General features: G+C 62.8%; 1 protein-coding gene across 2 annotated transcripts; it reads left to right on the top strand.

The window, feature by feature from the left end:
• The first annotated feature begins 2127 nt into the window (after positions 1 to 2127).
• RBM38 (RNA binding motif protein 38) lies at positions 2128 to 26178 on the top strand. Of its 2 annotated transcripts, XR_008529139.1 has the most exons (6): positions 2128 to 2541; positions 3269 to 3392; positions 3849 to 3903; positions 14143 to 15273; positions 25610 to 25674; positions 25763 to 26178. XR_008529139.1 is itself a non-coding variant. In XM_054573574.1 (4 exons), the coding sequence occupies exons 1-4, from the start codon at positions 2305 to 2307 to the stop codon at positions 14444 to 14446; spliced, it is 720 nt and encodes a 239-aa protein (XP_054429549.1). In that variant the 5' UTR covers positions 2128 to 2304; the 3' UTR covers positions 14447 to 15440. The 2 variants fall into 2 exon arrangements, 1 of the variants encoding a protein (XP_054429549.1); XM_054573574.1 differs by lacking the exons at positions 25610 to 25674; positions 25763 to 26178 and having other exon boundaries at positions 14143 to 15440.
• The last annotated feature ends 1209 nt before the right edge of the window (positions 26179 to 27387 follow it).

The raw sequence follows: 27387 nt of genomic DNA, 5'->3' as shown, positions 1-27387 counted from the left end.
TTGCTACCACCAACGTTGGCCCTTGCAGTCCTGCTAACTTCGTTCATTGTGGTTCTGGTGTTCCTTTCGCTGTTCTTGAATTCTTTTCTATAGTCTGTATCCAACAAGTCTATGTTTGGGTTCGCTTTCCTTTGCATAATCCGAGGAATCATAAATCACGTCCAAGCCAGTTGTCTTGCCATCACCAAAATGGGTTCTGAATCCAAACACAAAGATGATGTCTGATGTGGATTTATACCTTTTAGCTAGCTTTTTCCGAATTTCTGTCTTAGGTACTGTTGCCTTCCTGGGTAAACAACAGTGACCATTTGTTTTCTCTGACGTTGTCGGCCAGGACGTTCCTGGCCCGGATAATTACTGTGTCTTTCTCCATGGCGGCCGATCTTCAGGTAGCCGGGGAGGAAAAGAGCTAGATCACATGTTAATCCAGGTTTTCAGAGGCTCCCTTTTCAGTTTTTTACATTTTTTCTTCTATTTATTGATTTGAGAGTGACTGCTTTGTTTTTCCCCTTCCTGATGCATTCATGGGTTGTTTCCTGTGTGAGCCCTGAGCAGGCCACCAAACCCGCAACCCTGGCTCTCAGCCTGACTCTCTAAGCCACTGAGCGCACCGGCCAGGGCAGAGGGTCCCTTTCCCAGATGAGAGCTGTCCTCGTCTCCTGCGTTCCACGTACATTTGTGCAAATGTTTCCCGAGGGCCCTCTGTTTGCAAAGCGATGTTGCAAAGGCTTGGAGGCAGGGCTGTGCCTGGTAATTTGGAGGGACAGTGAGTGACGTGAGTGATGAGAAAGGGAAATGAGTTAAGACAGAAAAGTGTGTTCCTAGTAGGCACGTCAAAGACTTGGCATTCCACACCCAGTGTAAGGCGACTGGGGGCTGTGGCTTGGGGAAGGAAGGATCAGACTTCAGTGGCTGCTGCGTGGATTTCGGGGTTAGGGAGTCCAGGGGCATGAAACGGGTTCGTCCGGACCTGGGATCAAACACAGCCTGAATGACAAACACTTCACCCGCATGCCTGTCCCTCTCAGCCTGCCTGGTGCCACTGGTGGCCCCGCAGACCCCAGCCTCTGTCCCAGTGTCCAGAGAGGAGTCCGTAGGGTTGCAGCCAGAGTGACCTCACTTAAGAGTTACAGTTCCAGACTGCACAGGGTGTCACAATGGTGGGACCTGGACATGCAGAGAGCCTGAGGCCTCCGGGGCTGAACTGGCACCGTGGTATGACCCCCCTTTGGGGGAAGTTGGCACCAGGGCCAGCTCTCTGACCTGTGCTGTTACACGGCCAGATGCTCAGAAAGGCCCACACTCGGTTCAGTGCTGTGCTGTCAGATGTGAAATTCCTAGTGACTTGGAGCTCTCAAAATTCTGTAGCCAGTCTTGCCAGGTGCGACATTCAGAGGGCTGGAGATGAGGCAACCAGTTCCTGTGGTTGGGGACCACAGGACAAAGGGGGCGTGGACAGCCCTCTTCTTGCCTTCCTCCAAGGGTGGTCCACACAGATGGAGGGATCCCTGGCACCAGCCGTGGTTGGGGACAGGCTTTTGAAGAGGCCAGAACTACCTCCCCTACCCAGTCACCTTCTCTGGGTGGCCTCTGGGGCCATTTCAGCCTCTCCTGGACGGCAGCACCCCGATTTCTTTCTTTCCAGATTATAGTGTGTATGTACTTGCTGAATTGTGCGTCTTACTCATAGACTCGCCGTGGGGCTAGAGTGTGTTCTGCCCATCCTTGCAGCCTTAACTCCCTGATTAATATTCGTCGAACAAATTTTATCTATGGATAAAAGAAAAATCATTTTACCTATATTATGTATGTTGCCATAACTTGGCATAAATAGTGCCTCAATAAACATGACCTAATAATCATTATATCTGATTCATTAGAGTCTGCGCTCCATGAGGGCAGCGGCCGGAAACTCGGCAGGCACGTAGGAGGACCTCGGGAAACTTCCGGATGCTCCGTCCCCCGCAGCGGACCCCACCCCAAGGCCTCCCCAAGAGCGCTGGGCGCGGCGGGGCGGGGCCCGGACTACGCTTCCCGGCGGCCCCCGCGCGCCAGGGGCGGGTCGGGGGCGGGCCCGAGGCGGGCCGGGGGCGGAGCCGGCTACAAAGCCCGGGGGCGGGCGCCGGAGCGCAGAGTGCCCGCAGCGCCGGCAGGAGCGCGGCGCAGCTCAGCGCGGCGTGCACGGCTGGAGCGGCCCGCGAGTGGACGGGCCCGGAGGCGCCGTTGCTACCTAGCTCGCACCCCGCCGCCGCCCATGAGCGCATCCCCGCGCGACCCGGGTCCGTAGGCCGCGGGGCGCCCCCCATGCTGCTGCAGCCCGCGCCGTGCGCCCCGAGCGCGGGCTTCCCGCGGCCCCCGGCCGCCCCCGGCGCCATGCACGGCTCGCAGAAGGACACCACGTTCACCAAGATCTTCGTGGGCGGCCTGCCATACCACACCACCGACGCCTCGCTCAGGAAGTACTTCGAGGGCTTCGGGGACATCGAGGAGGCCGTGGTCATCACCGACCGCCAGACGGGCAAGTCCCGCGGCTACGGCTTTGTAAGTGGCCCCGCGGCCGGGCGCGCACCCCAATCTGCACTTATCTTGGCCCGGGGCGCTGAGTCAACCAGAGGGCGCACGCCCAGCCGCCCGGGGCGCCTTCGGCCGGTGCTGGCACCTGCTGCCCCCTTTCGGGCTCCAGGGACGGCGATTCGCGTTCTAGTCGGTCCCGCCTCCCCACCCCCGGGCTGGGTCAACCTTCTTCCACTCCACACCCAGTTTAAAAGGGAGATCCTCAGGGTTCAATTCGAACTTACAAGTTCGTGGAGAGGTTTTGGGGTCAGACGACTACTCTCGGGACTTTCTGGAGCAACTAGCTAGCGAGGAGCAGAGGCTTCGACCCCGGGCTCTTTGGAGACCTTTAGCGCCCCTCCCCCCCCCCCCCCCCCCGTATTTTCCAACAGCCCCCTCTGCTGCTTCAGGTAAACATTAGTTTAAATAAAAGCGGCTTGAAACCAGTTTCTAACTACAGTGTTTCCCAACCTCTCCCAAGAGGAATTTCACAGGTCCCCTGCCTCTCTTGGAAGAAGGGAGGGTGCCCGGTCTCCCCTGGGGATTGTTTCTGCCCTTGAAGGCAAGGCTTCCCAGCACTTGAACTTTGGGGGGAGGAGCTTGAATCCAGCGGGCAGCTTTGTGGGAGGGGCCCGGGCTGGGGTCAGAAGTCGTGGGGGGGCGGGCGTGAGCACGGGGGCCAAGGCAGAGCCCACCGATGTGTCTGCTCCTCCAGGTGACCATGGCTGACCGGGCGGCAGCTGAGAGGGCTTGCAAAGACCCTAACCCCAACATCGACGGCCGCAAGGCCAACGTGAACCTGGCTTATCTGGGCGCCAAGCCGCGGAGCCTCCATTCGGGTGAGAGGCTGTTTCCCTTCCCTGGCTCTCCTTGGCTGCTATATTCAGCATCGGTATCTTGTCTAGTGGAGCGCCCCCGCCCGCCCCTGGGGTGCCAGTCGGCTGTCATGTGCTTGCACAGCCGTCACAGGGCAGCCGTTCGCCAGCTTGGGAGCTGGACCCCTCACCTAGCTGCGGGTGCCAGTGGCACAGGGTGGGGAGGGTGCGTCCCTGGGTTGTCAGCTGTTCTCGCGGGCTAGCGGAAGTTGGTCTCCAGGGCCTGAGACAGGGAGGACGAAAGCCTACCGGCTGCTGTCCCCCAGGTCCCTTGGCCTGTTCGGCTCAGGGCTTTGGGGTTCTTCGGGGGGTGGCCTGGGAGGGGAGAGGGAGCCCGTTACCCCTTTTGGTTAGACTTGTGTGACTGTGTGGCTCTGCTGCCCCAGGCGAGCCCAGCCCCTAACGGGTCTCTCGTTGCAGGCTTTGCCATCGGTGTACAGCAGCTGCACCCCACCCTGATCCAGCGCACGTATGGGTGAGTGGGGCAGCCGGCTGGGGGCGGGGCAGGGGCTTCCTGGGCCTCCCAGTGCAGACACTGCTGCCAGGACCACCAACCCCACTGCCTGGGTTGTGCCAGAGGGTGCTCTGAGGACACTTCCCCCAGCTCTCCAGAACCAGGGCTGTGTTTCGGGGGCGGGGCGAGGTGTGGGGACAAGCTGGGAGAACTGAGGGAAGGCAGATTGCGTGTTGCCACCCCCGCCAGAGCCCACATGGCGGAGAGATGAGGGGCATGGGCTCCGGAGCCTGCGGCCTGGGGTTCAAATCCTGGCTTCCCACTTTCTAGTTGTGTGATCTCTAGCAGCTGGCACAGGTGCCTGTCTCTGTTCCTGCACCTGCGGGGGCGGGGGACGGTAGCTGCACCTCTGGTCTCTGCGAGCGCAGGCCTTGGCTGGACAGGGAGCGCTCTGGGTGCGTTGTCAACATTCTTAGGGACCAGCAAGGTGGGCCCTGCTCAGGGAGCCCCTCTGACCTGCGCCAGTGCCCGACAGATGGTGGCCGCAGGTCAGGCCAGCCGGGGTCCGGTGCTTGTAAAAGCTGGAGCAGGTGAGCCGGGATTGGGGCCAGATGTCCCCAGCCTAGGCCAGCCGGTCTTCGGGCCTTTTGTCTGATGTGCTTTGGAGCAGCGTGTCCCACCCTCTTCCATCCAAAAAAGGCCCCCCTTGCCTTTTTTCTTATAAACATCTAATAAGCTCTGGCAGCTGCTTGGGGAAGGACACGCAGACTTCAGGGGCACAAAGGAGCTTGCCATGCGGTCTGACTTCCCAGCTCTGTGATTGATTTCGCCCATGCGCCCTAGTTGCAGGGGGCTCGTTATTGGGGGTAGGGGGGGTCATTTCTTGTGGAGGCGTGGGGAGGACACTTAGTTATAAAACAGGTAGCGCCTTTTAGAACATTAGCACTTCTTAAGCTGTTGGAGACCAGCCCTGGGCTCCGGATTGAAGGCACAGTTCGCGGAGCGTTCTGGCTCACCGGGCCAGCGTGGGCCGAGGACCAAAGCAGGGGCGCCTCCAGGCCCCCGTGGACTGACGGGCAGGGCCTGTGCCCATGGCTCGGGGTTGCCTGCTCGGTGGCTTCGGCGTGGGTGGCATATGTGTGAGCTCAGCTCCAGTCTGCCCTCTGGGGGGTGGGGCAGCCCAGAGGGTGGCAGGGAGCAGGTGTTCTGCCTCAGGTACCTGCGGCCGCCTTGGAAGGGGTTTGGCGACCCCCCCGGCCCTGCCATCACCCCAGGTACTTCCTCTCGGGTTCAGGCCATGAGGAGAGCGTTCCTCGTTTCCACAGGCCCGGCGGTGTTCTCCGGGCCTACACCAGGTGCCCGGGGGGCAGGGCTGGCTGCACAGAGATAAGGGCAGGAGCTTCCAGCACGAGCAGCTCTTTCCTGTTTAAAATGCAACAGTACCTTCCCCGCCCACCCCAGTCTGAGGGCCTCCTGATCCACCACAGCTGCCTGGGATGCTGGCAACTGTCAGCGCTTGGCCTCCGGAGCCTGCAGACCCACGTTCAGATCCTGTTCTGTCCCTTACTGGCTGGGTCTGTCTTGGCAGGTGACATCCTCCCCTGGAGCCTCCGGTTTCATCATCTGACGCAGTTGCAGTGTTGGTGCGCGGGGCTGGGTGCCCCTGCGCCTGCCACGTCTGCTTCTGTCCTCACGACTACTCGCGGGGGTCGGGATTGACGTGTCTTTGCTTTATAGCTGGGGAGACGGGCAGAGAAAGGTGAGCAACCCACCCAGCGTGGCTGGAGTCACAGGATTTGTGCCCAGGCTGGCTGGTTCCGGAACCCACGCTCTGAACCGCTGCTCTCTGGGGCGGGCGGGGACAGGGACACTCTGACCTCGGGGTCCCCAGAGCGTCACCCATGTGAAGGTAGTTGGTGGTCAGTCGCAGGCTTTATTTCTGTGTGTTCCCCACCTCAGGCGACAGTGTTTTGTAACTCAATCTGCTGGCAGGCCATTTAATACCTGTGACAGGGAAGAGGCCTCCAGCTATTTGTTGGTTGCCAAGGGGTGGAGACGCAAACAGGGACAAGAGGTCAGAGGGACTGTCCCGCAGCTGGTTGGCTGAAGCCTCTTGGAACCGTGCTGCCTCCTTCCAGGCCTTGCTGAGGTCCAGGCTCGGGTGGGGTGCCTGGGTGCGCGGCCCCAGAGGGGCGGCCAGCCGAGCTGCCTGGGTCAGCTGTCCCCTCCCACCGCCCTCCCGCTTGCTCGCCCTGCCGAGAGTTGGGCCGTCAGCGTCCCTTTTGTCTTTGCAAACAATCGGGCTTGGGACTGTGGACGGGCCTGACTCAGCGGTCAGTTTTGTCAGCCCCGGGCTGGCAGTGAGGCCACGCCTGTCGTTGGCTGAGGGCAGAGTGGGAGCCAGGGGCCCAGACAGCTCAGTTTGCAAACCAGTTAACCCCTCTCCTGCCCGGCTCGTCTCTCCGGGGCCTGCCAGCCCTCAAGGTGCCCCAGCCCCACTCTGGGGCGAGGCCACTGCAGGTTCCTCGCCTGACTGGGTCGCAAATGTCAGTGCGAGGAGAGTTGCCAGAGAACTTTGCATCTGAGGCTTTGTGCTGGGATTCTCCTCCCCCAGTTTGTCTTTCTTTAAGTCGATGGGACATTTTCCGGACCTGGCTCGGCCAACTGTGCGTTTCCATCGTGGTACCACGTATGCAGCCGAGGCTTGGGGTTTGGAGTCCTTGGCGGGTGACAAGTGGCTCCAAGGGAGGAGGCGATGGCGGCCACGGAGCACCCCGCGGAGCGTGCCTTTGTGGGTGGCGGGACGGTCAGCAGGCTGCAGGCAGGAGTGAAGGTCAGAGCAGTTTGGAGAGGGCACGTGTCCGGCAGAGCTGGGTTCTAGCCTGGAAGGGCCCTCCTGGTGTCAAGGGGCGCTTGTTCACACCTGGCCGGGCGACACTCGGGGTGCCTCCTGGGGTTATTGTGAAGGGCCACCGCTCCTCTGGGCACAGCTGACTCCCCCCTTTCTTAAAGGGGGCATGCTTGGGCTCCACGTCCGTTCACTGTGAGCCCCACTCTGTGCCAGGCGTGGGGCCAGGCCCCGGGGCTGCTTGGGTGTCAGGGGCCCTGGGGTCTGCCTGGGTCCTGGGCCGGGCCCCGCCTTTTCTCTCGGGGCGCCTCCCCGCATCTGGGCGTGGGGGCGCCTCGCAGGGCTGACTTGAGGGCTGGCTGAGCATGTGCATGTGGAGCCGGTCGGCCAGGGCCTGGCCCGTGGGGAGACCTGGGGGTTGTCCATGAGAGTCACACAGCAGCCCCATAACGGGGGCTGTCATCCCGCCACCGGGCGGGTGTCGGTGAGGAGAACTGGGCGCGCGCGCTCGCAGCGTGGGAGTGGGGGCCACGTGGGGGGCTGCTTTGCCCTGATTCCTCCTCAAGGGCCCCGCTCCTCCCTCTGGTGGCTCTTGGACAAACCCCAACTCCCAGGGGCTGACCGGGCCGTGGGACCCTCCCAGGCATGCATGGACCACTTGGCCTGTAGTGTCGGGGACCCTGCTGTGTCTGTGTCAGGGTCCCCGGCGCCCAAGATGAGACCTAGGCCATGAGCGTGCATGCCCAGGGGTCTGAGCAGAGCGCCCAGGAGAGGGGCCAGGGCACAAGCCGAAGATGAGGGGCCTGGACAGACTCGTTCATTCATTGAGCTTTTATTGAGCCCCTGCTGTATGCCAGGTCCTGTGCCCAGGACACTTTGAACAAGAAAGACACGGTCCCCGTTGCTGGGTGCTCCCGTTCCAGCGGGGCAGCCAGGCTGTTACAAAGCCGTCTGTGCACAGAGGCCCGAGAGGAGGGCTGTGTGGGGCTGAGCAGGGAGTCCCTTGTGGGGGCGGGACAGCCCTGCGCCGCAATTGTCACAGTGGGCGGACAGTGTGTGTGTGGACAGGGTGTCAGACCTACACCCTGGGACACATCAAAAAATGGTGCAGGCCAAGTAAGCCTGGCGCCTGGTTCACGGCCATGTGCCTGTGGTTCCTGGTTTTAGTGACGCTCTGGGTTATAAGACGTCATCATTGGGGGACCTCTCTGTACTGTTTTGGCAACTTCTTGGGAGTCTGTCACTGTTTTCTTATGTGCAGTAAATAAAGCTGGGGGAGGGGAGGCACGGGGCCTAGGGGATGGGCGCCTTGTGCGCCCGGCAGGAAGTGAGGTCAGCGCCAGGGGCTGTGGGCGCTGGGAGGTGTTCGGTGCCCCGCCCCCCACCGTGGGGCATCACGTGGCTTGTTTTTACTTTCAGGGTGTCTGGGGTGGCCGGCACTTCCTGTTTGTCACCCACGGGAGCGCGTGGGGGCGGCGGGCAGCCCGTGCACACCTGCTGTTTGTCCCCGTCTGCCGGAACAGAAGCCAGCCTCTGCGAGGTCCCTGGGTTCCTCTCCAAGGACGCGCTCCCCGCCCAGCCCCGCGGGCCCCGCGGGAGGGGCCCTTCTCGGGCAGAGAGACCCATCGGGGAGCCCCAGACCCAGGGGGAGGCCAGACCACAGACAGATGCTGAGGCAGGCGTCTAAAATTCCCTTGGGGGTGTCCCCAGTTCAGGTGGAGGGGGTGTGGGCCCCCAGGTGGGCCAGCCCCTTCATGCCACAGCCAGGCGAGGAGTCTGGAGGTTCCTCATTTGACTTGTCTGTTTCACCCCCCGTTCCCACGATTTCCTCACTGAGCCTCAGTTTCCCCATCTGCCAAGCGTTCGGTTTTCACTCTTAGCGACTTGGGACCAAGGTGGTCCCTGAGAAGACAAGAGCCAGGTCACTTGTGGCTCTAAAGTGCCCCTCTGGCTGCTGGGTGGGCCGGGCTGCCAGGCCAGCGCAGAGGCCTTGCTAGGGGACCAAGTGACAGTCCAGGCCCAAGGCCATGCGGCTGCTCCCACCGTGCTCTGGTGAGGAGGGGGGATTCTGAATACTTTTTCAGGAATGTGTGACACAGGGAGGCACCCAAGAAGATTCCAGAGCTTTGGGCCTGAGCAAATGGAAGGGGTGGTTGGCCTTGGCGGTGAGGGGAGGCGGGTCAGAGGAGCACAGGTCCCCGTGGACACGCTGTGCTGGAGCCGGGCACGGTCCCAGGGAGGGCCTCTCACCTGCCCCGTGTCCGGCCACCCCTCCCACCCACCTGTCATCTGGTGGCTCCAGAGAGCCCAGGGTTCCCGGGAGGCCTCCGTGGCCTGGTTTCCGGGCGGCCGCCAGCCTCCTGGTGGCAGCATGGGGCCCACTCGGCCCTGCCCGCCCCTCAAGCCTCTAGTCCCACCTCCAGCCGCTGAGTGTCTCTTGCCTGGTGGGCAGAAACCCCCAGAGAGCAAAAAAAGTGAAACCAGCCCATTTGCCTTTTTTATTTTTACTTTTGGGGGCAGCTTTGCTTTCAGAAACAGGCCCCCTGGGCTGCAGCTGAATCCCTTTCACTGGGAGTTTTGCTTTGCACCGAGGTGTGGCTGGCCCGTCCCAGGCACTGGCTGCCCCTGGCTCTTGTCCACACCCCTCACCTTCCCGGCAGACCGGGCTGCTCAGAGCCCCAGGCGAATGCCTCCCAAGGGGCCTTCAAGGACCCCCCGGGGCTCTGCCAGGCTCTGAGCCACCCTTAGTTCACAGAGGGTTGGGGGGGCTGAGGCCAGAGAGGGCCAGGGGCCGGAGAGGTGCAGCCAGGATGTGAACTTGGCCTTCTCATCTCTGGACCCCGGGTCTCCAATGGGCCAAGCTGGCTGGGGCACCATTGGCCACATGTCACTATCTCGGAGTGTGCCAGGTCTGGGCGGAGACTTGGCCGGTCCCCTTTCAGCAGGGGTGCTGGACGGCAGCACCCCATGCGCTCTGGTGCGCGGACGGAGGCCCAGCTTGGAGAGGTGGGGGCGCAGAGGGGGAGCTTGGGGGTGTGGAAGCAAGGAGCACCCAGTGGATGGGGTGGGCGTGGCTTCAGGGGAAGAAGCAAGGGCAGGGAGTCCCTGGGGGCAGACCAGAGCGTGGCCACGCTCGTGCCCTTTTCAGAGGCCGGAGGGCCAGTGTGTGGGGCCTGGCAGTGGAGAACGGGTGGGGTGTCGAGGCCCACCCTGGGCATAGCGCCCGTTCCATGGTGCCAGGGGCTGGGACCTCTGCCTGTGGGGACGTGCAGGCCTGGGGGGGCGTGGGGGGGGCGTGGCTGGGTCTCCGTTCTCAGTGGGCGTGGGTGTCTGCGCACAGGTGTGTGCCCACATGCACCCCTGGGGCCCCCCGGCCCCTGTCTTGGGCGCCTGTGGCCGTGAGAGCGGGGAGGAGCCTCGTGTTCGCCCTTCACTTTGGAGGCTGTGGCAGGACCCCCCCCCGGCCCCAGGGCAGTGCCGGGGAATTTTCCGTGGGGTCCGTCCTGAGAACTGCAGGGTGCTAGCCGCCCCCCCGCCCTCTGCGCCCCTGCATGCTGGTGGCACGCCAGTGTGGCAGCCAGAAACGTCCCAGACCCCAGACGTGGCTGCATCCCCTGGGGGCAGAGACGCACTGGCTGAGAACTGCCGTCCTAGCAGACGGTTTCGGTTCTCACAGCGAGCCCTGCTTCCCCTTCCCAGCGAGGAAAAGCTCTGTGGCTTGTCCCTGCACGGGCGGGGGCGGGGCGGCGGCGGGCCCTGCCTGGCAGGCTCTGTGTGTCCCTTCCTCCCGCTTGGCTGGTCTTGCTGCGATGTGCAGCAGGACTCACCGTCCTGCCTGTCACTTTGATCCGAGTCCAGGCGCACGCACCTGTCTGGGGTCCAGTCTCTGGGCACGCTGAGCGCCGTGACGGACGCAGAACCGCCAGGTGCTGACGTGTCTTGGACAGACACTCTTGGTACCTGGGCCGCTCCGTGGCCTGGGTGGACTGCAAGGCGGGTCTGGGTTTGCAGGCCCCAGCCCGCAGCCAGTCCTCGTGGGCGTTGGCAGCGGGCGGCAGCCGGAGGGGGCGAGGGGCCAGACTGCTCTGCCACGCTGTCCCCCGGCTGTGGGCTTCCCTGAGCCTGTTTGCATCCCTCAGAAACGGGGTAACATCAGCACCTATTTCATAGCTGTGAAAAGCTTTGTAAGTTGTCTGGGGGTTTTCATCCTGAGTGGTGGGTGCCAGAGCACCTGAGGGAAATGGGTGAATAGATGCGGCCAGGATCCCCAAGGGACAGGAAGCGGGTCCCCTTCCTCCCCAACCTAAACATCGTCCACCCTCATCGTGCCTGAGGGTCCCCCCGCAGGGCGGCTCTGTGGTGGCTGGACCTTGGGGCAGGCGTGGTCAGGAACCTGTCACCAGCAAAGGGGGACACCACCATGTCCCCGGCAGCTGCGCGACATAGCCAGGCTGAGGCCCTGGTCTGGGCAGCGGTTCCCGCTGGTGTGGGGGCTGGTGTGGGGGCTGGAGTAGGGGTTCTCCGCCGCAGGGCCCCTGACCCTGCCCACTGTCAGTCTGCAAAGTCCCATGTTTTTAGCACCTACGTGGGGGGGTGTCTGAGGTGGGGCCACCCCTGCCCATGCCTAGAGGAATTCTGGGCTCGAAGCTTCCACGACCTCAAGTTAAAGGATGTCCCCAAGTTCTGGAAGCGGGGTGTGGACGCACGGGGTGCCCGGTGCCGGCCTGGTGGGTGCTGCCCTGTGACACATTTTTTCCCGTCGCGCTTGCTCCTTGCCGGGGAGGCCTCTGGGCTGCCAGATCCCCTCACCTTCTTGGAGGGGCGCGTGCCTGAGGGCTGTTGTGCTAGGGGGCGGGGCGGGGCCTGCTTATCCAGCTGCTCACGTGAGATCAGCGGGGAGACAGGCCAGGGAGCTCCAGCTCTGTGCCGCCCCCCCCCCTCCAGGAAGCCTCCCCTGAACACCCCCAGGAGTCCCAGATCTGGTCCTGGTGGATGTGCTTATGTGACCGCTACCCCTCCTAGAATCCGAGCCCCTAGAGGCCAGGGGTTGTGCAGCCTGCTGAGCACCGGGTCCTGGCCCAGGGCCTACCCTCGACAGGTGAGAAGGCTGTCGCCCAGCTCCAGAGGGTGAGGTGGAATTCGAACCCAGACCCAGCTCTGTTCAAGGCTCTTGTTCCCGTGGGGAGACTGGAAGGGCTGGCGACAGGCTTCTGAGCAGACAAGGGAGGCAGGCAGCACGGCCCCGCCAGGGCCTCCTAAGGGAACCGCGAGGGTGCGGGGGGCCTGCCTGGCGCTGGCGTGGGCATGTTGCCGTCGCAGCCGCTGGGTGCTGCCACCTCGCAGGGCCCGCGGTCGGGGGGGGCGGTCCCTCTGGCAGGGAACCAGGTGTAGCTCTGTCTGCGGCGCCACCCCTCACCTCTGCTCTGCCCCCGCCTGGCCCAGCTAGTGGTGACCCCCGGTCCTGGCGGTCTCTCCCTGCCCAAGCGCCCTTGCCTGTGTCTCTTGCCTTGGTGAAGCCGCCCTGACCCGGAGTCTGTCATTTGAAGGTGTCAGGTGTGTTCGCTGAGGTGTGCAGCACGACCTCGGTGCGGTTCAGAACTCGCCCCCACCCCCAGACACCCCTGAACACTTCTGCCCCCGCCCGGAGCCCCTGGCTGTCTGACCGTTTCCTTGCCGCCCCCCCGCCGCCCTCTGGTTTTGCCTGTCGATGGTTCACAGCGACAGGGTCCCACACTCTGGCTGCTTTAAGTCCCCGCGACGCCGAGGTCCGTCCCACCCTGCAGCCCGAGTGAGGGCTGCATTCCTTTCGGTGGCTGAGTGGCAGTCGGTGGCCCGCGTCTGTCCTGAGTCCTGCTCTTCGTTCCTCGTGGTGCACGTGAGTGCCCTGCCCTCCCAAGGCATTGAACCCCACGTGGGGTCCCGAAGCCCTTCTCTGTACATCGAAATGTAACACCGTGTGAAGGTGCCGTCAACGCGCAGACCCCAAAAATGGTAGTTTCACGCGACTCAGCCCCCTCCGCCCGTGGCTTGTGTACACGCGCACGTTTATTTTTCTAGCACCGATTGTCACTGTTTAGTACAAATGTCTCCGTTTTGCACGAACAGCACCTCTGTTCTGTGCTCGGTTCTCGCTCCCGATGGCGTGTTGGGGGAGTGGCTCGGGCCGAGTGGGGGCCTCCCCGTCCGCCCACCGCCCCGTGCATGACGCTTGGGTCTCTCTGGTTTTCCGCTGACGCTGTGGCTGCTGCCGTGATAGACTGAGCACATCTGTCTTTGTCCGGAGAGAGGACCCCTCTTGGGCGTTGGGGGGGCTGCCGGAGGGGACGGAGCGCACGTCCCCAGTGTCCCACTTACTGCCCCGTTGCCCTCCGGACAGCTGCCCCTTCCGGGTGGGCGAGAGCCCCCAGAAACATTTCCATTTTCTTACAAAGCAGCTTCCCTTCAGAGCAGGGGAGGGCCCATGACGCAGGTGTGGAGGGAAGTGGGGGCCCCATCCTGTGTCACTCCTGCCGGTGTGAGGAAGGAGGGGGCAACGTGATGGCCCGTGTCCACCCCGTGGGGTCCCTCTGTGCCCAGTGGGCCGTGAGGCTTGGAGAGGCTCAGCCACCACCGAGGGCGGCCCATCGGCCAGTTGGCAGGGTGGGCAGGGGCTGATACTGCCTTCCTGAGCCTCGGTTTCCCATTTGCGACACGCAGGGGTTGACGCCGCCCTGGTGGGTGTGCATTGGTGCACTCGCCTGTGGCGGGGGGGGGCCGGTGTGGCCGCTGAGAGGGTCGGGGAGCCTCAGCCCCGCTCCCTGTCGCTGTGGGGCCTGCGGCCACCCCTGAGCTCCGCGCTGGCTCCGTCAGCTGCCCTCCTCCTGAGGCCCCGGCATCGGCTTTGCAGCCGCCGCCACCGGCACCGCCGCATGTCTTCTCCCGTCATTTATGTGTTGCACCTGGCACTCGTGGGGAGCCTGCTGGGGGCCCCGACTGGCTGTCCGTGGGCAGAGTGGATGGTGCTTTGGGTGGGGGACAGACGTGGGGAACCAGCAGACTGTAGGGTGTCCTTCGGTGGCGGGCCGATGAGCAGGGGAGTATTGGTGGGGCGGTCACGTGGGGACCCTGACTCAAAAGGGCCCCCGCTGGCTCGGACGCCCTCTGTCACTGTCTTGAGATTCTAAGTAATTTCCAGACAATGTCCCCCAGTCATGCTGGCAGCGCCGTGGGTGCAGAGCCAGGCAGGGGGCCTGGAAAGGGCCCGCTGGGGAGAGGATTGCGTACGGCCAGCGTGCGGGCCTGCACAGCGGCGTGTCTGAGCCGCGGGAAGAGAGGCTGGGGCAGGAGCACAGCAGCACCGCCCCCGGATCCCGCCCCGCGCTGGCCTGCCGCCCTGCCGCCCGGCCCTCAGCTCCCTCTGTTTGGCTCCACAGGTTGACCCCCCACTACATCTACCCGCAAGCCATCGTCCAGCCCAGCGTGGTGATCCCGGCCGCCCCCGTCCCCTCGCTGTCCTCGCCCTACATCGAGTACACGCCGGCCAGCCCGGCTTACGCGCAGTACCCGCCGGCCACCTACGACCAGTACCCCTACGCCGCCTCGCCCGCCTCGCCCGCCGGCTTCGTGAGCTACAGCTACCCGGCCGCCGTGCCCCCGGGCCTCGCGGCCGCGGCCCCCGCAGGCACCGCCTTCGTGCAGTACCAGCCCCCGCAGCTGCAGCCCGACAGGATGCAGTGAGGCCGCGGCCCCGGCTGCGGCCCGTCGCCCACACGCCCACCAGGCGAGCGGCCGGCCGGGCTTGGGGTGCGCACCGGCACCTGTGCTCTGGGGACCCCAAGACCCGTGCCCGCACCCCGGATGGCCCAGAAGCCACTTCCCTCTGTATCCAGGACCTGCCACGCGTCAAGGGAGGGCTTTGAGAGAAAGACGGAGCGAGAGCTCCAGAGAACGCAAGCCAGACCTCCCCGCACCCACAGCCCGCCTTCCCCTTCACCTGCCTGAGCGCCGGGCCGACGTGCCCCTGGCCTGTCCCCCAGTGTCCACCTCCCCACTCCCCGCAGACCCGGCTCCCTCAGGCTCTGCAGAAACTGTGTCCTGTTCAGAGATGCCTTACTCCAGGGAAACCCAAACGAGTGACGTGAATTGACTGTTTGCTGTCACTCCGCCCGCACAAGCTGTGAACGCAGGAGAATGTGTGTAGAAACCACCGCCTCGTGGAATTCCAGTTCCCGGCCAGGCCACGGGGGTGGCTTCTCGAGCCCCCGGGCAGCAGGGCCGCCAGCCTCGGCCCGGCCCCTGGCCCCTGAAGCACTGCAGCCTTTTTTTCTTACCGTCATTGTTTTGCTACTAAGATGATTCAGAATTTCAGTTTATTTTTTTCAATGGAGGCTCCTGCCCCGAAGAAACCAGGACCTGGGTTTGACTTTGAGATGCTCCCTCCTGTCCGTGGCTCCGCCCGGGGAGACGGGGACAGCGTTTCTGTTTGAAAAAGCGTCCTGTCGCTTGAGCACCAGGAGCCCCTCCGAGGGTGGACGTCTCCAGACCGGAGGGCTTTCTCAGCGACAGTAAGTTGTCTCAGAAGCTGGCCCCCGCCCCTGCAACCGTTGCAGGGGACAGAGAGGGGAGGGCCCTAGGTGCTGCTGGCGGAGGGGCCAGGCACAGCGTCCCCACCCCCTCCTCCGCGTTCCCTGCTGCCCACCGGCCAGAGCCGAGACCAGCTTGCCGCGGGGGCGCGGGGGCGCGGGGGCGCGAGGAGGTGAACCCAGCACGCAGAGGGGGCTCCTGGGGCCCGCCCGGCCTTAGGGGATGGGCGGGTGAGATGAGGGACAGCCTGGCTGAGGGGCTTGGGGGCGAGGGCAGGATGTTGGGGGGCGCTGGGGGTGTGCCTTCAGACCTACCTCAGGGCAGCGGGAGGCCTCGGGGCCGGCGGACGCAGGCGGCGCTTGGCGGCACGCCTCGGGGAGTCCAGGCCCCGCAAATACAGGTAGCTAATGTTATAAAAATATTTTTATTAGGATGTTCAGGTTACAGGAATAAAACTTGTTTTCTTTAAAGACGAAGCGGGTCTGTGGCTTGTCTCTCGACGTGGGTGCCCTCGCACCCCGCCTCCCGCACCGCAGCCATCGCTTGCAGGCCGAGCCAACCCTCCCCCCGCGCCCGCCACAGGGGCTTCCCCGCTCAGCAGGGTGCCCAAGCCCCGGGGAACCACCGGCTGGCTGGGCCTCGGGGACCTGCACCGAGCAGGGCCCTGGGGGCTGGGGGTGGGGACCCGCACGGTGATTGGCGGCTCCGGCAGAACCCCCAGGAGAAGGGGGGGTGCAGAGGAAGCTGGCGGCCGTGCATCTCCCCTCGGGGTCCCGGCAGCCGGGCGGGGCACAAGGCCACAGAACTGGGAGGGGGAGGCCCCAGCCACGGGATGGGCCCGGCACCTCCGGGATCTGCACCAGAGCCCGGCTCGGCGCTGGGCAAAGCCTGAGGGCCTTGGCGAGGAGGTGTTGGGTGAGGCTGGAGAGGGTGTTAATTCACTCCCATTTTTTCAGTGGCTTGTTTGTTCAGTCTGCGAAACGTGCGCTGCCTCACACGCAGGGCACTGGGGACAGTCTAGTGGGGGAGACACGACAGACACGCAAATGGAGTCATCACAGACACTCACGGTGAAGGAGCCCTCCCAGGGCAGTAGAGAGTGGGTTCTTGGCAGCAGGCACCGCAGGTGAAAAGGTCCTGGGCAGGCGCAGGGACCAAGGAGGCCAGGGGCTGGAGGAGGAGCAGCGGGGGAAGGAAGGAAGGAGGTGAGCGTGAAGGAGGTACGTTTGTCGCTGGGGAGACGGCAGAGACCCAGCTCAAACTCCGTCATGAGCGGAGTCTGGGAGGAATAGCCGCGCAGATGCCGACGGCAGGCTCAGCAGTGTGACCGATGCTGTCAGCGGCAAGTCCCCTGAACCTGGGGACGGGGAGGGGAGGGCGCTGCCGCCGGGAGGGGCACGGCAGGCAGCCGGGCTGTGTGGGACCAGAGGTCCCCGGTGGTCTGGGGGGCCGAGCGGGCTCTCCTGGTGAGGAGGTCAGTCTGGGCAAAGGCTCAGGGGTCCTGGGTGTGATCTGCTTGGAGCCCGTCCCTGTTGAGGCGCCGGGCTTAGGCCCTATAATACGCTATCTGTCCACCCCCCCACCTCCCACACAGTGGCCCACACGTCCACGGTCCCCCAGCACAGAGCCCTCTGTGGCTCTGCATCGTCCGTCCGTAAAGGAGGAGGCAAAGCTGTCACTGGCCCGGAGCCCTGGCCTTGCTGCCTCCCGCCCGCATCCGTCACGACTCACCCTGGGCCTTTGCACTTGCTGTTGAATCCTTGTTTCCCCACATCCAGTGCTGTGCTGGGCACAGCGGGAAATTGGCCCTCAGACACTGAGCTGACTCGGCCAACAGTGAGTAAACATCAGAGATTGCTAGGGGAGGACACGAGTGGGAGTTTTGGGGCCATCCACTTCCGTGGGCGCGTGCTGGGCAGACCTGAGCCAGGGGAGGGGACAGAGAGCAGAGTCACTGCGGAGTCCGTGTGGGACGAGGCAGAGGGACTCACCGCGAGGACAGGCGTGCGGAGCCGGGTGCCTGGGTCTGACCCCACAGGCAGCTCCGCCGACAACTCCACATGGTCCGCCCTCGGTTTTGAAGTGAGACGGGGCCACCCTGATGCGGGGAGGCGACTCGGGTGGACCTGGGACCTTCCCTGCTCCCAGGCGGGGTCAGGATTCGGACCCCAGAGGCCAGAGTCGGGAGGCCATATGCTGCCCTGCCTGGGCACCGGGCTTGGGCCTCCCCACCCCCACCCAGGTCTCCACCTTCCCCTTGCCCCAAAGCCATCCGATCTCAGGCTGCTGAGTCACTCTTGTGTTTGCCCCCCAGAGACGTAAACACCATTTCAGGGGTCCCCAAGGGGCCCCCTCAGGCCTCTTCCAGTCACTTTGAGATTTGTAAATCCTCCCTTTCAGGGGTCCAGGGCCCCCAGCCTCTGCCTAGAGAAGGGTCAGGGATCCTGGGGTCGAGTCAAGTGAGACCCCGGCTGCCAGGGCTCCCTTTACTTAGCAGGAACCCCTGCCGGTCCCTCCCCGCCTGCCCTCTCCTGCCGGCTGGGTCTTAGTTTGCAAACACTGGCAAGGGTCAGGGAGGTCCTTGTGGGGCTCTGGGCTCAGAGGAGACATTTGCGGCAGCCGATAAGGGTTTGGGGGTGGGGAGGAGGCTGCGGGCGCTGCCGGGGTTATCTGGAGGGCCACTCTCTGCCGGCCCATTTCCTGTCGCTATCAGCTGGTGGCAGCCTCTGAGACATGCCTTGAGGCCTCAAAGAAAACATCCTCGGGGGCCCGGAATGGAGGGCTCAGGACGGTGGCAGACCCTGGAGAGCACCCCAAGTCCCCCTTCGTACACTCGGCAGGCAGCCGCTGGTCACGGCAGCGGTCACCGGAGGTGACAGTAATGGCCACAGGGGCTACATCCGTGGCAGGCACCACGCCAAGGGTGTCTCCGTTACCCTCCGGGGGAGCACCCTGGGCCCCCGCTGCACCGGTGGCGGAGTGCAGCGCCGTTCCCCGGCCTCTGAGGAGAAATGCGGGGAGGCGGCCACGCAGGGCCCAGAGGGAAGTCCAGTGAGTCACTGGGGGTGGAGGTGAGAAGCCACCCTGATGGCTGAGAAGCCCACACCGGGCCCTGCCTGTGGAGGAGGGGCCCCGTGTTCCCAGTCGCACGAGACCGTCGCCAGCCCCCACTTGGGGTAGCCTCTCCCCTGTGGACCTGAGGTTGTGCTCAGGGCCCCAGAACTCGTGAAAACTGACAGTCACTGACGCTTTCTATGGCTTCATCTCCATTCTTTCCCTGAAGGCCCCCAGCAACCCATGGGAGGTTGACTGGGTGCCCAGTTCACAGACGGCAAAACCGAGCCTGAGAGACAGGCCCTTCCCAAGCTGAGCTGGTGTGTGGCGGGGTCAGGATTCGGACCCCAGAGGCCAGAGTCGGGAGGCCATATGCTGCCCTGCCTGGGCACCGGGCTTGGGCCTCCCCACCCCCACCCAGGTCTCCACCTTCCCCCTTGCCCCAAAGCCATCCGATTTCAGGCTGCTGAGTCACTCTTGTATTTGTCCCCCAGAGCCGTAAACACCAATCTGGGAACCCCCTGGGGCTGGGGACCATCCAGATGCAACGCAAACAGCGAAGCAGCTGCCTGGTGTGACCTGGGTCTGGGGCAGGGCACCATGTGGGCGGGCACCTGACCCTCCAGACACCTCCCAGGCCTCCTGCGGCAGCTGATAAGTGCCCCGCTCTGCTTATCGGCCCCACTCCCACCTGCTTTACCCCAAACCTCTGTGCACATTGGGGTGCAAGCAGCCTGGAGAGCCAGGGTGGAGTGAGCCCTCCCAGGCCGGCCCCGAAGACAGCGGGGCCGTCCACGTCAGCGACAGCTCAGCTCCTGGGGGCCTCCTGCTGGCTCCCCTGTTCCCTGGCCCTACGACCAGGGCATTTTTGGAGAGAATAAATATAAAGGTATTTCTTTTTCTAAATTATAAAATGAACACTGCTGGGGAAACGCATTTTCAGAATAAAGGAACAGTGTTAAAATAACCTCCATGTGCGTATAAAAACGGTAGGAAGGAAGCAGCCCAGACTTATAGCGGAGTTGACCCTTTTCTCGTAGCACAGTTCTATACTGAGTGTTACAAACTGGGGAACGGTGTTTGGCGGGTGTTCGCCAGCTCCGTGGTAGGGGCACAGTCCAAGCGCTCACAGGGCAGGGTGGTTTCTGCATCCGTCACCTCGCTTGTGTTGGTCTTCTGGGTGTCTCTGATGGGCCTGAGCCGGGCGGGGTCCAGGCGCTGTTCTTCCGTTTTTATCCTCCCTTGAGGACACGCTTGTTGATGTTAGAGAGAAGGGAAGGGAGGGAGAGAGAGAAGTGGGGGAAGCATCAGTGTGAGAGAGAAACCAGTCGGTTGCCCCTTGTACGTGCCCTCACTGGGAGCTGAACCCGCAGCCTAGGCATGTGCCCTGACCAGGAATCGAACCCTTGACTTTTCGGTTTGCAGGACAGCACTCCAACCAACTGAGCCGCACCGGCCAGGGCCCGGAGGCTGTTCTCGGCTCCTCCAGTCTCTTGTCTATGGCAACCCACTCCATCCTCTGAAAAGGGAGCTCAGAACATGCTGCTGCTCCTGGCATAGAAGTCTCTGGCCCCCCACTTCCCTGGAATAAAATCCCAGGTCTTTGCCACGGCCTCCAGACTGGGGCGGGCTGGCCTGCACCTCTCTCAAGAAGTGCCCTCGGCCTGGCGTGCCTTCCTGCAGATCGGCACGCCATGTGCCCGTCTCCGCTGCCTGCCTGCACCTTCCCAGGCAGGTGAGCTGCGCCCTGCTCACGCGCCTCCTTCAAAGCACCTGCGAGGGTTTGTGCTCCTCGGTGCATTGGTCCGTCTCCCATCCCGGACCGTGAGCTGGGGGTGCGGTGCAGGAGCATGTCAGACCCGTCCTTATCCTCGATGGCACCCAGCCACAGTGCCCAGGGCAGGGCACATAGTAGGGCGACTTATACTACTTGCTGAACATACAAATTCTAAAGAATTTAAACTAGAAGATCTTCCCAGCTGAGGGGAAGTCACCTGAGGCAGCGTGGGGTACGGCTTCATGAGAGAGGACACAGGGAGGAAGGGACAAGTAGCCCCTGGTCACAGGCTTGGGACCCAGGGAGGGGCCAAGCTGGGAAAGGCCCACAGGAGTCCAGGCGCAGGGAAAGGAGGGGACCGCCTAACCTGCACACAAGGGGGACAAGAGGAAGCAGGTGGCTGGGTAAGCGCCCTCCCCTCCCAGAGCCTTCTGGGATGATCCGAGTCGCCTGTGGGAGCGTGAGGGGGTACCTCCCGCTAGGCTCCTTTTGGGCAGCCTGGCCCTCCTCCAAGGGCCGCAGAATTCAATTTTGACCATGTTCGCCTCAGAGCCAAGTGGTCACCCCAGGGGGCTCTGGTATAAATACCAGTGTATTTACTCTGTGTCCCGGCAAAGCATGCTTCCCTGTTGGCTGGTGCACACGCTTGGAAGCTCGGCCCTGGGGCAGGAGCCAGTCCTAGGGGGCTGGGCGGGAGTTTCCTGGAGGCTCTTGGTCACATTCCTGGGGCCGCCCCCCTCAGTGCTTCACCCCCAGAACGGAGAACGAGGCAGGTCCCCTGTGAAGCCAGTGATTTTGAGCTGCGTGAGGCCACCGTGTCCGACCAACCAGTGTCCCGGAGGACAGATCCTTCAAGAGTCTTTCCTTTGCAAATGACAGAAAGTGCAAGTCAGAGCCCAGTAACCTTTGGACCTTGTGAACACGTAACAAGTGAAGTGACAGGGCTGAAGGGACTTCGACGGCAGCGGGGACCTTAGTTTAGGGAGTGGAGGCTGGATTACCCAGGTGGGCTCGGTTTAATCCCATGAGCCCTTCAACGCTGAAGACAGGCCGCAGAGCGGGAAGGTGGAGAGGTTCAGAGGCTGAGAGGCACCTGACCCGCTGTTGCTCATCGGGCCGGTGGAAAACCCCAGAGGGTGGAGTGTGGGCGGCCTCTGGGAGCAAAGGCCCGCCCCCTGGTGTCCGTCAGCGGGGGATGGAGACCGCAGTCCTACAACCGCCAGGAACTGAACTCCGCCCGCACCCTGAATGAGCACAGACGCGGAGTCTCCCCGCAGCCTCCAGCGAGGATGGCAGCCCTGCAGGCTCCTGGATTTCTGCCACCCCAAGCTGAGGCCCATTTGGGTCACGCTGCATCTGGACTTGGCAAACGGCCACAGAAGCCCTGTTGCAAGGGGGCAGGCCGGAGGATCCCCCCTCCGTCTCTCCCCAGGCTCTGCTCTCTCAGAAGAAAAGCCCAGAGCCCTGGACAAGGACCCTGGGCCCTGGCTGGCAGCCACCGCCAGCTATTTGCATCACAAATGAGGCTGGGTCAGGCTGTTGGACTCCGCCAGCAAGCCTGCTGCTGCCCTTGGGTGACTTAAGGACACCAGCCAGTATTCAGCTGTTGCACAAGCTGCCCCTCCCCCAGCTGCCCAACCTGCACTCCTGGGGGTCACTGCCTGGCAGGGCCCCAGCCTGCTTGGGACCCCCCTCCCCGCCAGCCTGGAAGGACAATAATGACGTGGCCAATAAACTCCACTCGGTCGATGGGGTGGGGGGCTCAGTACTGACACTCTTTCACGTGGCCCTCGGCCCGCGGTGCAGAGGCGAGAACGGAGGCCCGGCGAGGGTGAGGGGCACGCTGAAGGCCACGCAGCTAACAGCTGGCAGAGGTGGCCCTGGACCCCGTGCCATTCTGCTGTGAACATAGGTCGCCCCCTTGGGGTGCAGGGGTGGGCTGCCTCTCCGCCTAGACTCTGAGCCCCGCGAGGCCAGGGCACGGCCCGCCCCCATCTGGGGTTCCGGCACGCAGCAGGTGCTCTGCGTTTCTGGGGCAAATAACTGAGTCCATCAACACACGCCCTTTTTGTGAGCCTGGTTGTGCTGCTCCACTGCAGGATCCTTCCGAGGCAGAGGGGGGTCACATCTAGCTCAGAGTCCCAGTGCTGAGCATGTGACCTGGGCCCCCGTGGGGGTGCTGGAAATTTCTCTGAGGTTCGGCCTTGTCCTGAGCTGGCCGGGCCGTCTGCCTGTGAGCTGGAGAGCTGGGCCTGGGGAGGCAATTGAGGCTCCCGCTAAGTGAGCCCTGCACGTAGGGAGACCTCTGTCTTCACTGCCCATCGCTCCCTGGCTGGGCTTCTGGGAATTCCTTCCAGCCCTCTTGCCCGGACATCTCCCAGCGGCTCTTCTAGGGCAGGCTGCTGTTTTCCCTGTGAGTCTGCTGTCATCATCCCCTCCTTAGGGGTGTCTCGTGGCTGCCCTGTTAGCTGGAGCCCACAGGGATTGCGCCCCCACCCCGTCTGCCTCTGAGCACAGAGCGTGCCTGGCCGTTTTCTGTTTTCTTGGGATACGCCTGCGCCCCCTTAAGAACAAAAAAGGGAAACAGATGCACACACAGACATGGAGCAAAACAGAACGAGAAGGGAGAAAATGGAAGGAGAGAGCCGGAGAGAGGGGAAGGGGCAGGCAGAGACGCAGGACTGAAAAAGAATGTGAGAGAGAGAGAGAGAAACCGGGGCTTGGAGGCAGAGACACAAAGAGAAACTGAAAGAAAAAAGAAAAACAGAACTGGAGTCCCAGAGAGAGAGAGAGAGATGAGGACAGAGCCAGAGGAAGCAGGAGGGAGAATCGTGAGGGCAAATGACACGGGGACAAAGGCAGGGGCTTCCTTCTGGGGTGACGGAAACATCTGGAATTAGGTCGTGGAGACAGCGGCCCAGCCCTGTGCGTCTGCTCAGAGACACGGAATCTTACACTGCGGAAGTTGGCATTTTAAAACATGAAAGGCCACCACACAAACCCAAACTGACTGCAATCTCCAAAAGACCTGGCTGATACTCGCAGACGGCAGGACCAGGAACAGGAAGGAATGAGGGACCTCCCCAGGCTGCAGGGGGCTAAGGGGACAAGATGACCAAGTGCCACGTGGGTCCCGGAACAGAATAAGGACACAAGGGAGGGCATTCGAGTGAAGCCTGTGGTTTAGCTGGCGGTATTGCATCGAAGCAAATTTCTTAGCTCTGCTAACAGTACCAGTAGGTAAGATGCTGACAGCTGGCGAAGCTGAGTGAGGGGCATGGAAACTCATCCTACATTTGCACTTTTTCTGTATATCTAAAATTATTTCAGAAGGAAAAGGTAAACGGACAGGGAGACATGATGCGAGGACAGCACTGCGTGGTGTCATCGTCCCCATCACCGCTAAAGGGGCTGCCGCTGCCGCCACCGCGCCGCAAGCAGGCGGGAGCTCCGGGTACTGCACTGCCCCCTGACCCCACGCCCCCGACCCCACGTCCCCGCCCCAGGCCTGCCGGCAGGAGCTGCTGAAAACTCAAGGTGACGCCTCCCACTGTTCACCTAAGAGGCTCAGTGGTGGCTGGGGCAAGCCCGCGACTCCCCTCTACCTATGACTCTACCCGAGTCAGAGGCACTGCCACCCGACATGGCAGCCCCCGGCACTGGCAGCCGACTCTGGCGAGGCTCGGGGCACCCTCCTGCAGGAGGGGAAAACCACCCGAGGTCCTGTGTTCCCGTGAAAATGGCAAAGCAGTCGCCCCGCACCAGCGCTGGGGACACTTCCTGTGGGTCCCAGCACACTGGGGGCACAGGCCCGTTTTCGGTCCCTCTTGCTGGAGGGAAAAATGCCTGTTTTCCTTTCCCTGGAAGCCAGCCCCGCGCCAGGCACAGAGCAGGTACTTCGTTAACACTGTGCATCCCCGCGGCCCCTGACTCACAGCCCAGGCCAGCCACGAAAAGCCCTTCCTAACGCCATGCGTGCAAGCTTCTCAAAGCACGGAAACCTTCTTTTTAAAAAGGAAAATATACAGAAAACGTCAGAGAATCAAGGAACCCCTTAGTGCTACTACCCAGAATTGAACACAGCCCAGGATGGCACATGAACATTTGTCGCTGATCTTCTCATTGTTCTTTAAGGAATAAAATGTCACGGATACACCGAAATTCAGCGGTGCTTTCCACTCAGAACCAACGCAGGGGGCGAGGGAGCGGGGGCTGCAGCCCCTGCCCCGGTTGTCCCTCCGTTGTGTCCCCATTTAAACAACTTGCGTGGGTGGCTCCCTTCCGTGAGCGGCGCTGCGATGGCCACACGGGGCTCAGAAGGGCCCCGCGCCAGGCGTAGCGCTCAGCTGTCTGTGTCTTGAAATTCTTAGTAACTCTTGACCAAGGGGCCCACATTTTCATTTTGACTGCCCGCTGCCCCCACCCCCCACACCGCCGTCCTGACAGCACGGAGCGCCTCCCGGGCCCGGGCCTTGTGCCGGGCTGCCCCGGGCCTCAGTGCCTCTTTGAGGAACGCACGGTTCTCATCCGCCCGTTCTGCATGTGGGGAAACAGGCCTGAAGCCTGCCAACTTGCGTGAAACTACACGCAACACCCACTTTGAACCTGGACCAGACACCTTTCTTTTGAAATGTAGGCACAGAACCAGGTTCTGGGCATTCCCCCCAGCTGGGAGCTGGCGTCCCCTGTCTCGTCCGGGCCCCCTCCCCGGCAGCTGAATTCATTTCCCTGCATTTCCTTGGCAGGGGGCGAGGGGGCGGGCGGGGTACTGTCTCAACGCACAGTGAACCCGCTGGGTGTTAATCCGAGCTTGTGCCCACTTCCTCTCACCCCAGAGAGGCAGGGCCAGCCCTCTCACACACTGCCTTCTATAATTAGACCCCAGCCTCGCCCTCCAGCTGGGTCTGGGCCACTTCCGGCCCTGCGGAGGGGTTTCTACGCTGCTTCCTGGGCCAGAGCCTCCGCCATGGGTATGGGGGTGCTCGGGCCCGAGGCTAGGAAGGGGCCTCCTCCGGTTTCCCTGGCGGGGCCCTCACCTCGGCATCCACGTGGGTGGACAAGAGCCGCTTCTCTGGACCGAGAGAAGCTCCCCCGCCCCATCTCGTTGGTTCATTCATCGGCCTCGGGTGTCCTGAGTGGCTTCCAGGCACCAGGCTCTGGTCCAGACTCTGGGGGACAAGGGCGGACAGAATGGACCAGTGCCCTGCCCCATGGAGCTGAGAAGGAAATAAACACATCAATGAACAAAAACAAAAACAGCATCATTTAAGAAAAAGCGAGGGGGACCCTAAATCAGGGAGATGGACAGAGGGGCGGGGGAGTGAAGCGTAGACAGAGGCGCCCCTCTGCCGGCCACCGAGATGTACAGGGTCGGCAGGGAGACAAGAGGGTGCGCAGGGGGCGCGGTTTGCTGGTGCCTCACTGGCTGGCTTGCTGCTCCAAAAATTCGGTCATTTCTACTGGCTCCTCTTTCCTTCCTCCCCCAGCCTCAGGGCCTCTCCTGGCCCCAGGAAAGGGTGTCCTCAGCTGGGGATGCTCTGGACACTCTCAGGTGAGTGGAAGGCAGGTGGGGTGGGTGGGGTTGGTGGCTTTCATTGCCTTCCCAGCTGCAACCTCTCCCATCTCCCCTTCCTGCTCAGAAGAGGCGCCCAGCACGGACCCGCCAGGGGACCGAGACAGGTGCCGCTGGAGAAGCCTTCAAAGAAGGTGAGCAAACCATGGATCCTGAGGAGCTGCGCAGACAGTTCACTGGCACACGGAAGAACGCCCAGCCTTGTAGGCAGAAAAAGAGAGGCAAACAAAAGCCCTATTTATTACATGCTGATTAAGTTAAATAACTATTATAAAATGATAAAGCCTGGCGCTGGCAAGGGTGTGGGGAAAATGGCAAACCGGATGCAGGCTTTGAAGATCCATCTGAATGAAGTAAGAGCTGTGAAACCACACACACCCTCTGCCCCAGCAGCATGTCTTCTGACGAAATGCTCTCGCTCTTGTCTTCAGGGGCAGAAACATCTATAGTGGCGCTATTTGAAAGTGGGAGGTGGACAAAACAAAACAAGAAAACTACAAAACCAAGGCGCTTTGCGGGGCGCTCACACAATTCAAGGTTCCGAAGACGTATCAGCGCTTCAGTTCTTACAGCCGCTCCGCGAGGCCCGCAGGTGGTGAGTGGCAGGTCTGAGGTCTGAGCCCAGGCTGCCCCCCGAAACTCAGGGGCCGCCCCATCCATGCTATCACTCTGACATGGAGGCAGAAGAGGCGACGTGCGGCTTTGGGGGCGGGGCATTCTGTCACCAGGATGCAACCTGAAGACACAAAAGGGCTTCGCTCTGCTTCTTCCTGGTGGCGTATGCAAGCCTGCCATCCGGCGGGCATGCCCTGGCCTGTGAGTCTGGAACCAGGAGGGCCACTGTCCCTGGAGGGCTGCCAGTGGAGCCGATCTGGACGTGGACAAGCCCAAGGAACAGCGCCAACAGCCTTCACGCTGCCTGGATGGGAGTCGAGCAGCTGAACCGATGCCCAAACCCCATGTCCCCCTCCGGGCAGCCGTGCTGGTGGCCTCACGGCCGGGGCATTGGGAGGATCAAGGACAGCTCTGGGCACCTGGGGCTTCAGGGGGGTCCTGACGTTCTGGAGATGCTCGGGGCCCAGGAGGATCCCCCTCCTGAGACGGGGACGGGCAGGGACACATCTCAGAGGCAGGTCTGGGGCTGGTGTAAGTGTTGAGGCGCTACCGGCTCTCAGTGAACAGTGGCTCCCCTTCTTGGGGCCCCTGCTCCCCGTCTCTAAGAGCACAGAGCCCGGCATGCAGCAAACCCTTGGCTATCGCTGGCTGTTGTTCTGTGCATCTTATAGGTGGGCAACTGAGGCCCAGAGATGCTCTCGGCCACAGAGCCCCGGGCTTCAAAGGCGGCTGTGCAGCGTGGAGTCTCCACCTGGGGCCCCGCCCTGCCCGCTGGGCCGTTCCCGGGTCAGCGCCCGCGGTTTGCTCCCCCGGCAGGCAGCGCCCCGCCCTCCCTTTGTCCCACTGCTGCTGGCTGAGCTGGGGCAGGTGGCTGTGCCCCCACGCAGAGGGAGGCCGGGTGGGCCGTGCACAAGTTGCTATTTGCTTTTCTCTCCATGGTTCCTTCCCAGCCTGGGTAGAGGTGGGCGTGCGGCCAGGTATGCAGGAGGGCGGCTTTAGCAAGAGCACCTGGCTGTCCACTCCCCCCTCTCTCAGTTCCTGGAGCACGAGCGACCGGCGGCCCTGGTCTGCCCAGAA

This window comes from Pteronotus mesoamericanus, unplaced genomic scaffold (genome assembly GCF_021234165.1).
Source record: "Pteronotus mesoamericanus isolate MK-2021 breed Mesoamerican mustached bat unplaced genomic scaffold, CSHL_Meso_final contig_25, whole genome shotgun sequence".
Taxonomy (NCBI): domain Eukaryota; kingdom Metazoa; phylum Chordata; class Mammalia; order Chiroptera; family Mormoopidae; genus Pteronotus; species Pteronotus mesoamericanus.
Note: the sequence above shows the minus strand (reverse complement) of the source record. Positions and strands in the feature narration are given on the sequence as shown.

Bases quoted from the DNA above. Each gene is read 5' to 3' on its own strand.
- RBM38 (XM_054573574.1), top strand. From the start codon at position 2,305: ATGCTGCTGCAGCCCGCGCCGTGCGCCCCGAGCGCGGGCTTCCCGCGG. The intron at 2,542-3,268 runs GTAAGTGGCCCC...CTGCTCCTCCAG, and splicing joins AGTCCCGCGGCTACGGCTTT to GTGACCATGGCTGACCGGGC. The intron at 3,904-14,142 runs GTGAGTGGGGCA...TTGGCTCCACAG, and splicing joins CTGATCCAGCGCACGTATGG to GTTGACCCCCCACTACATCT.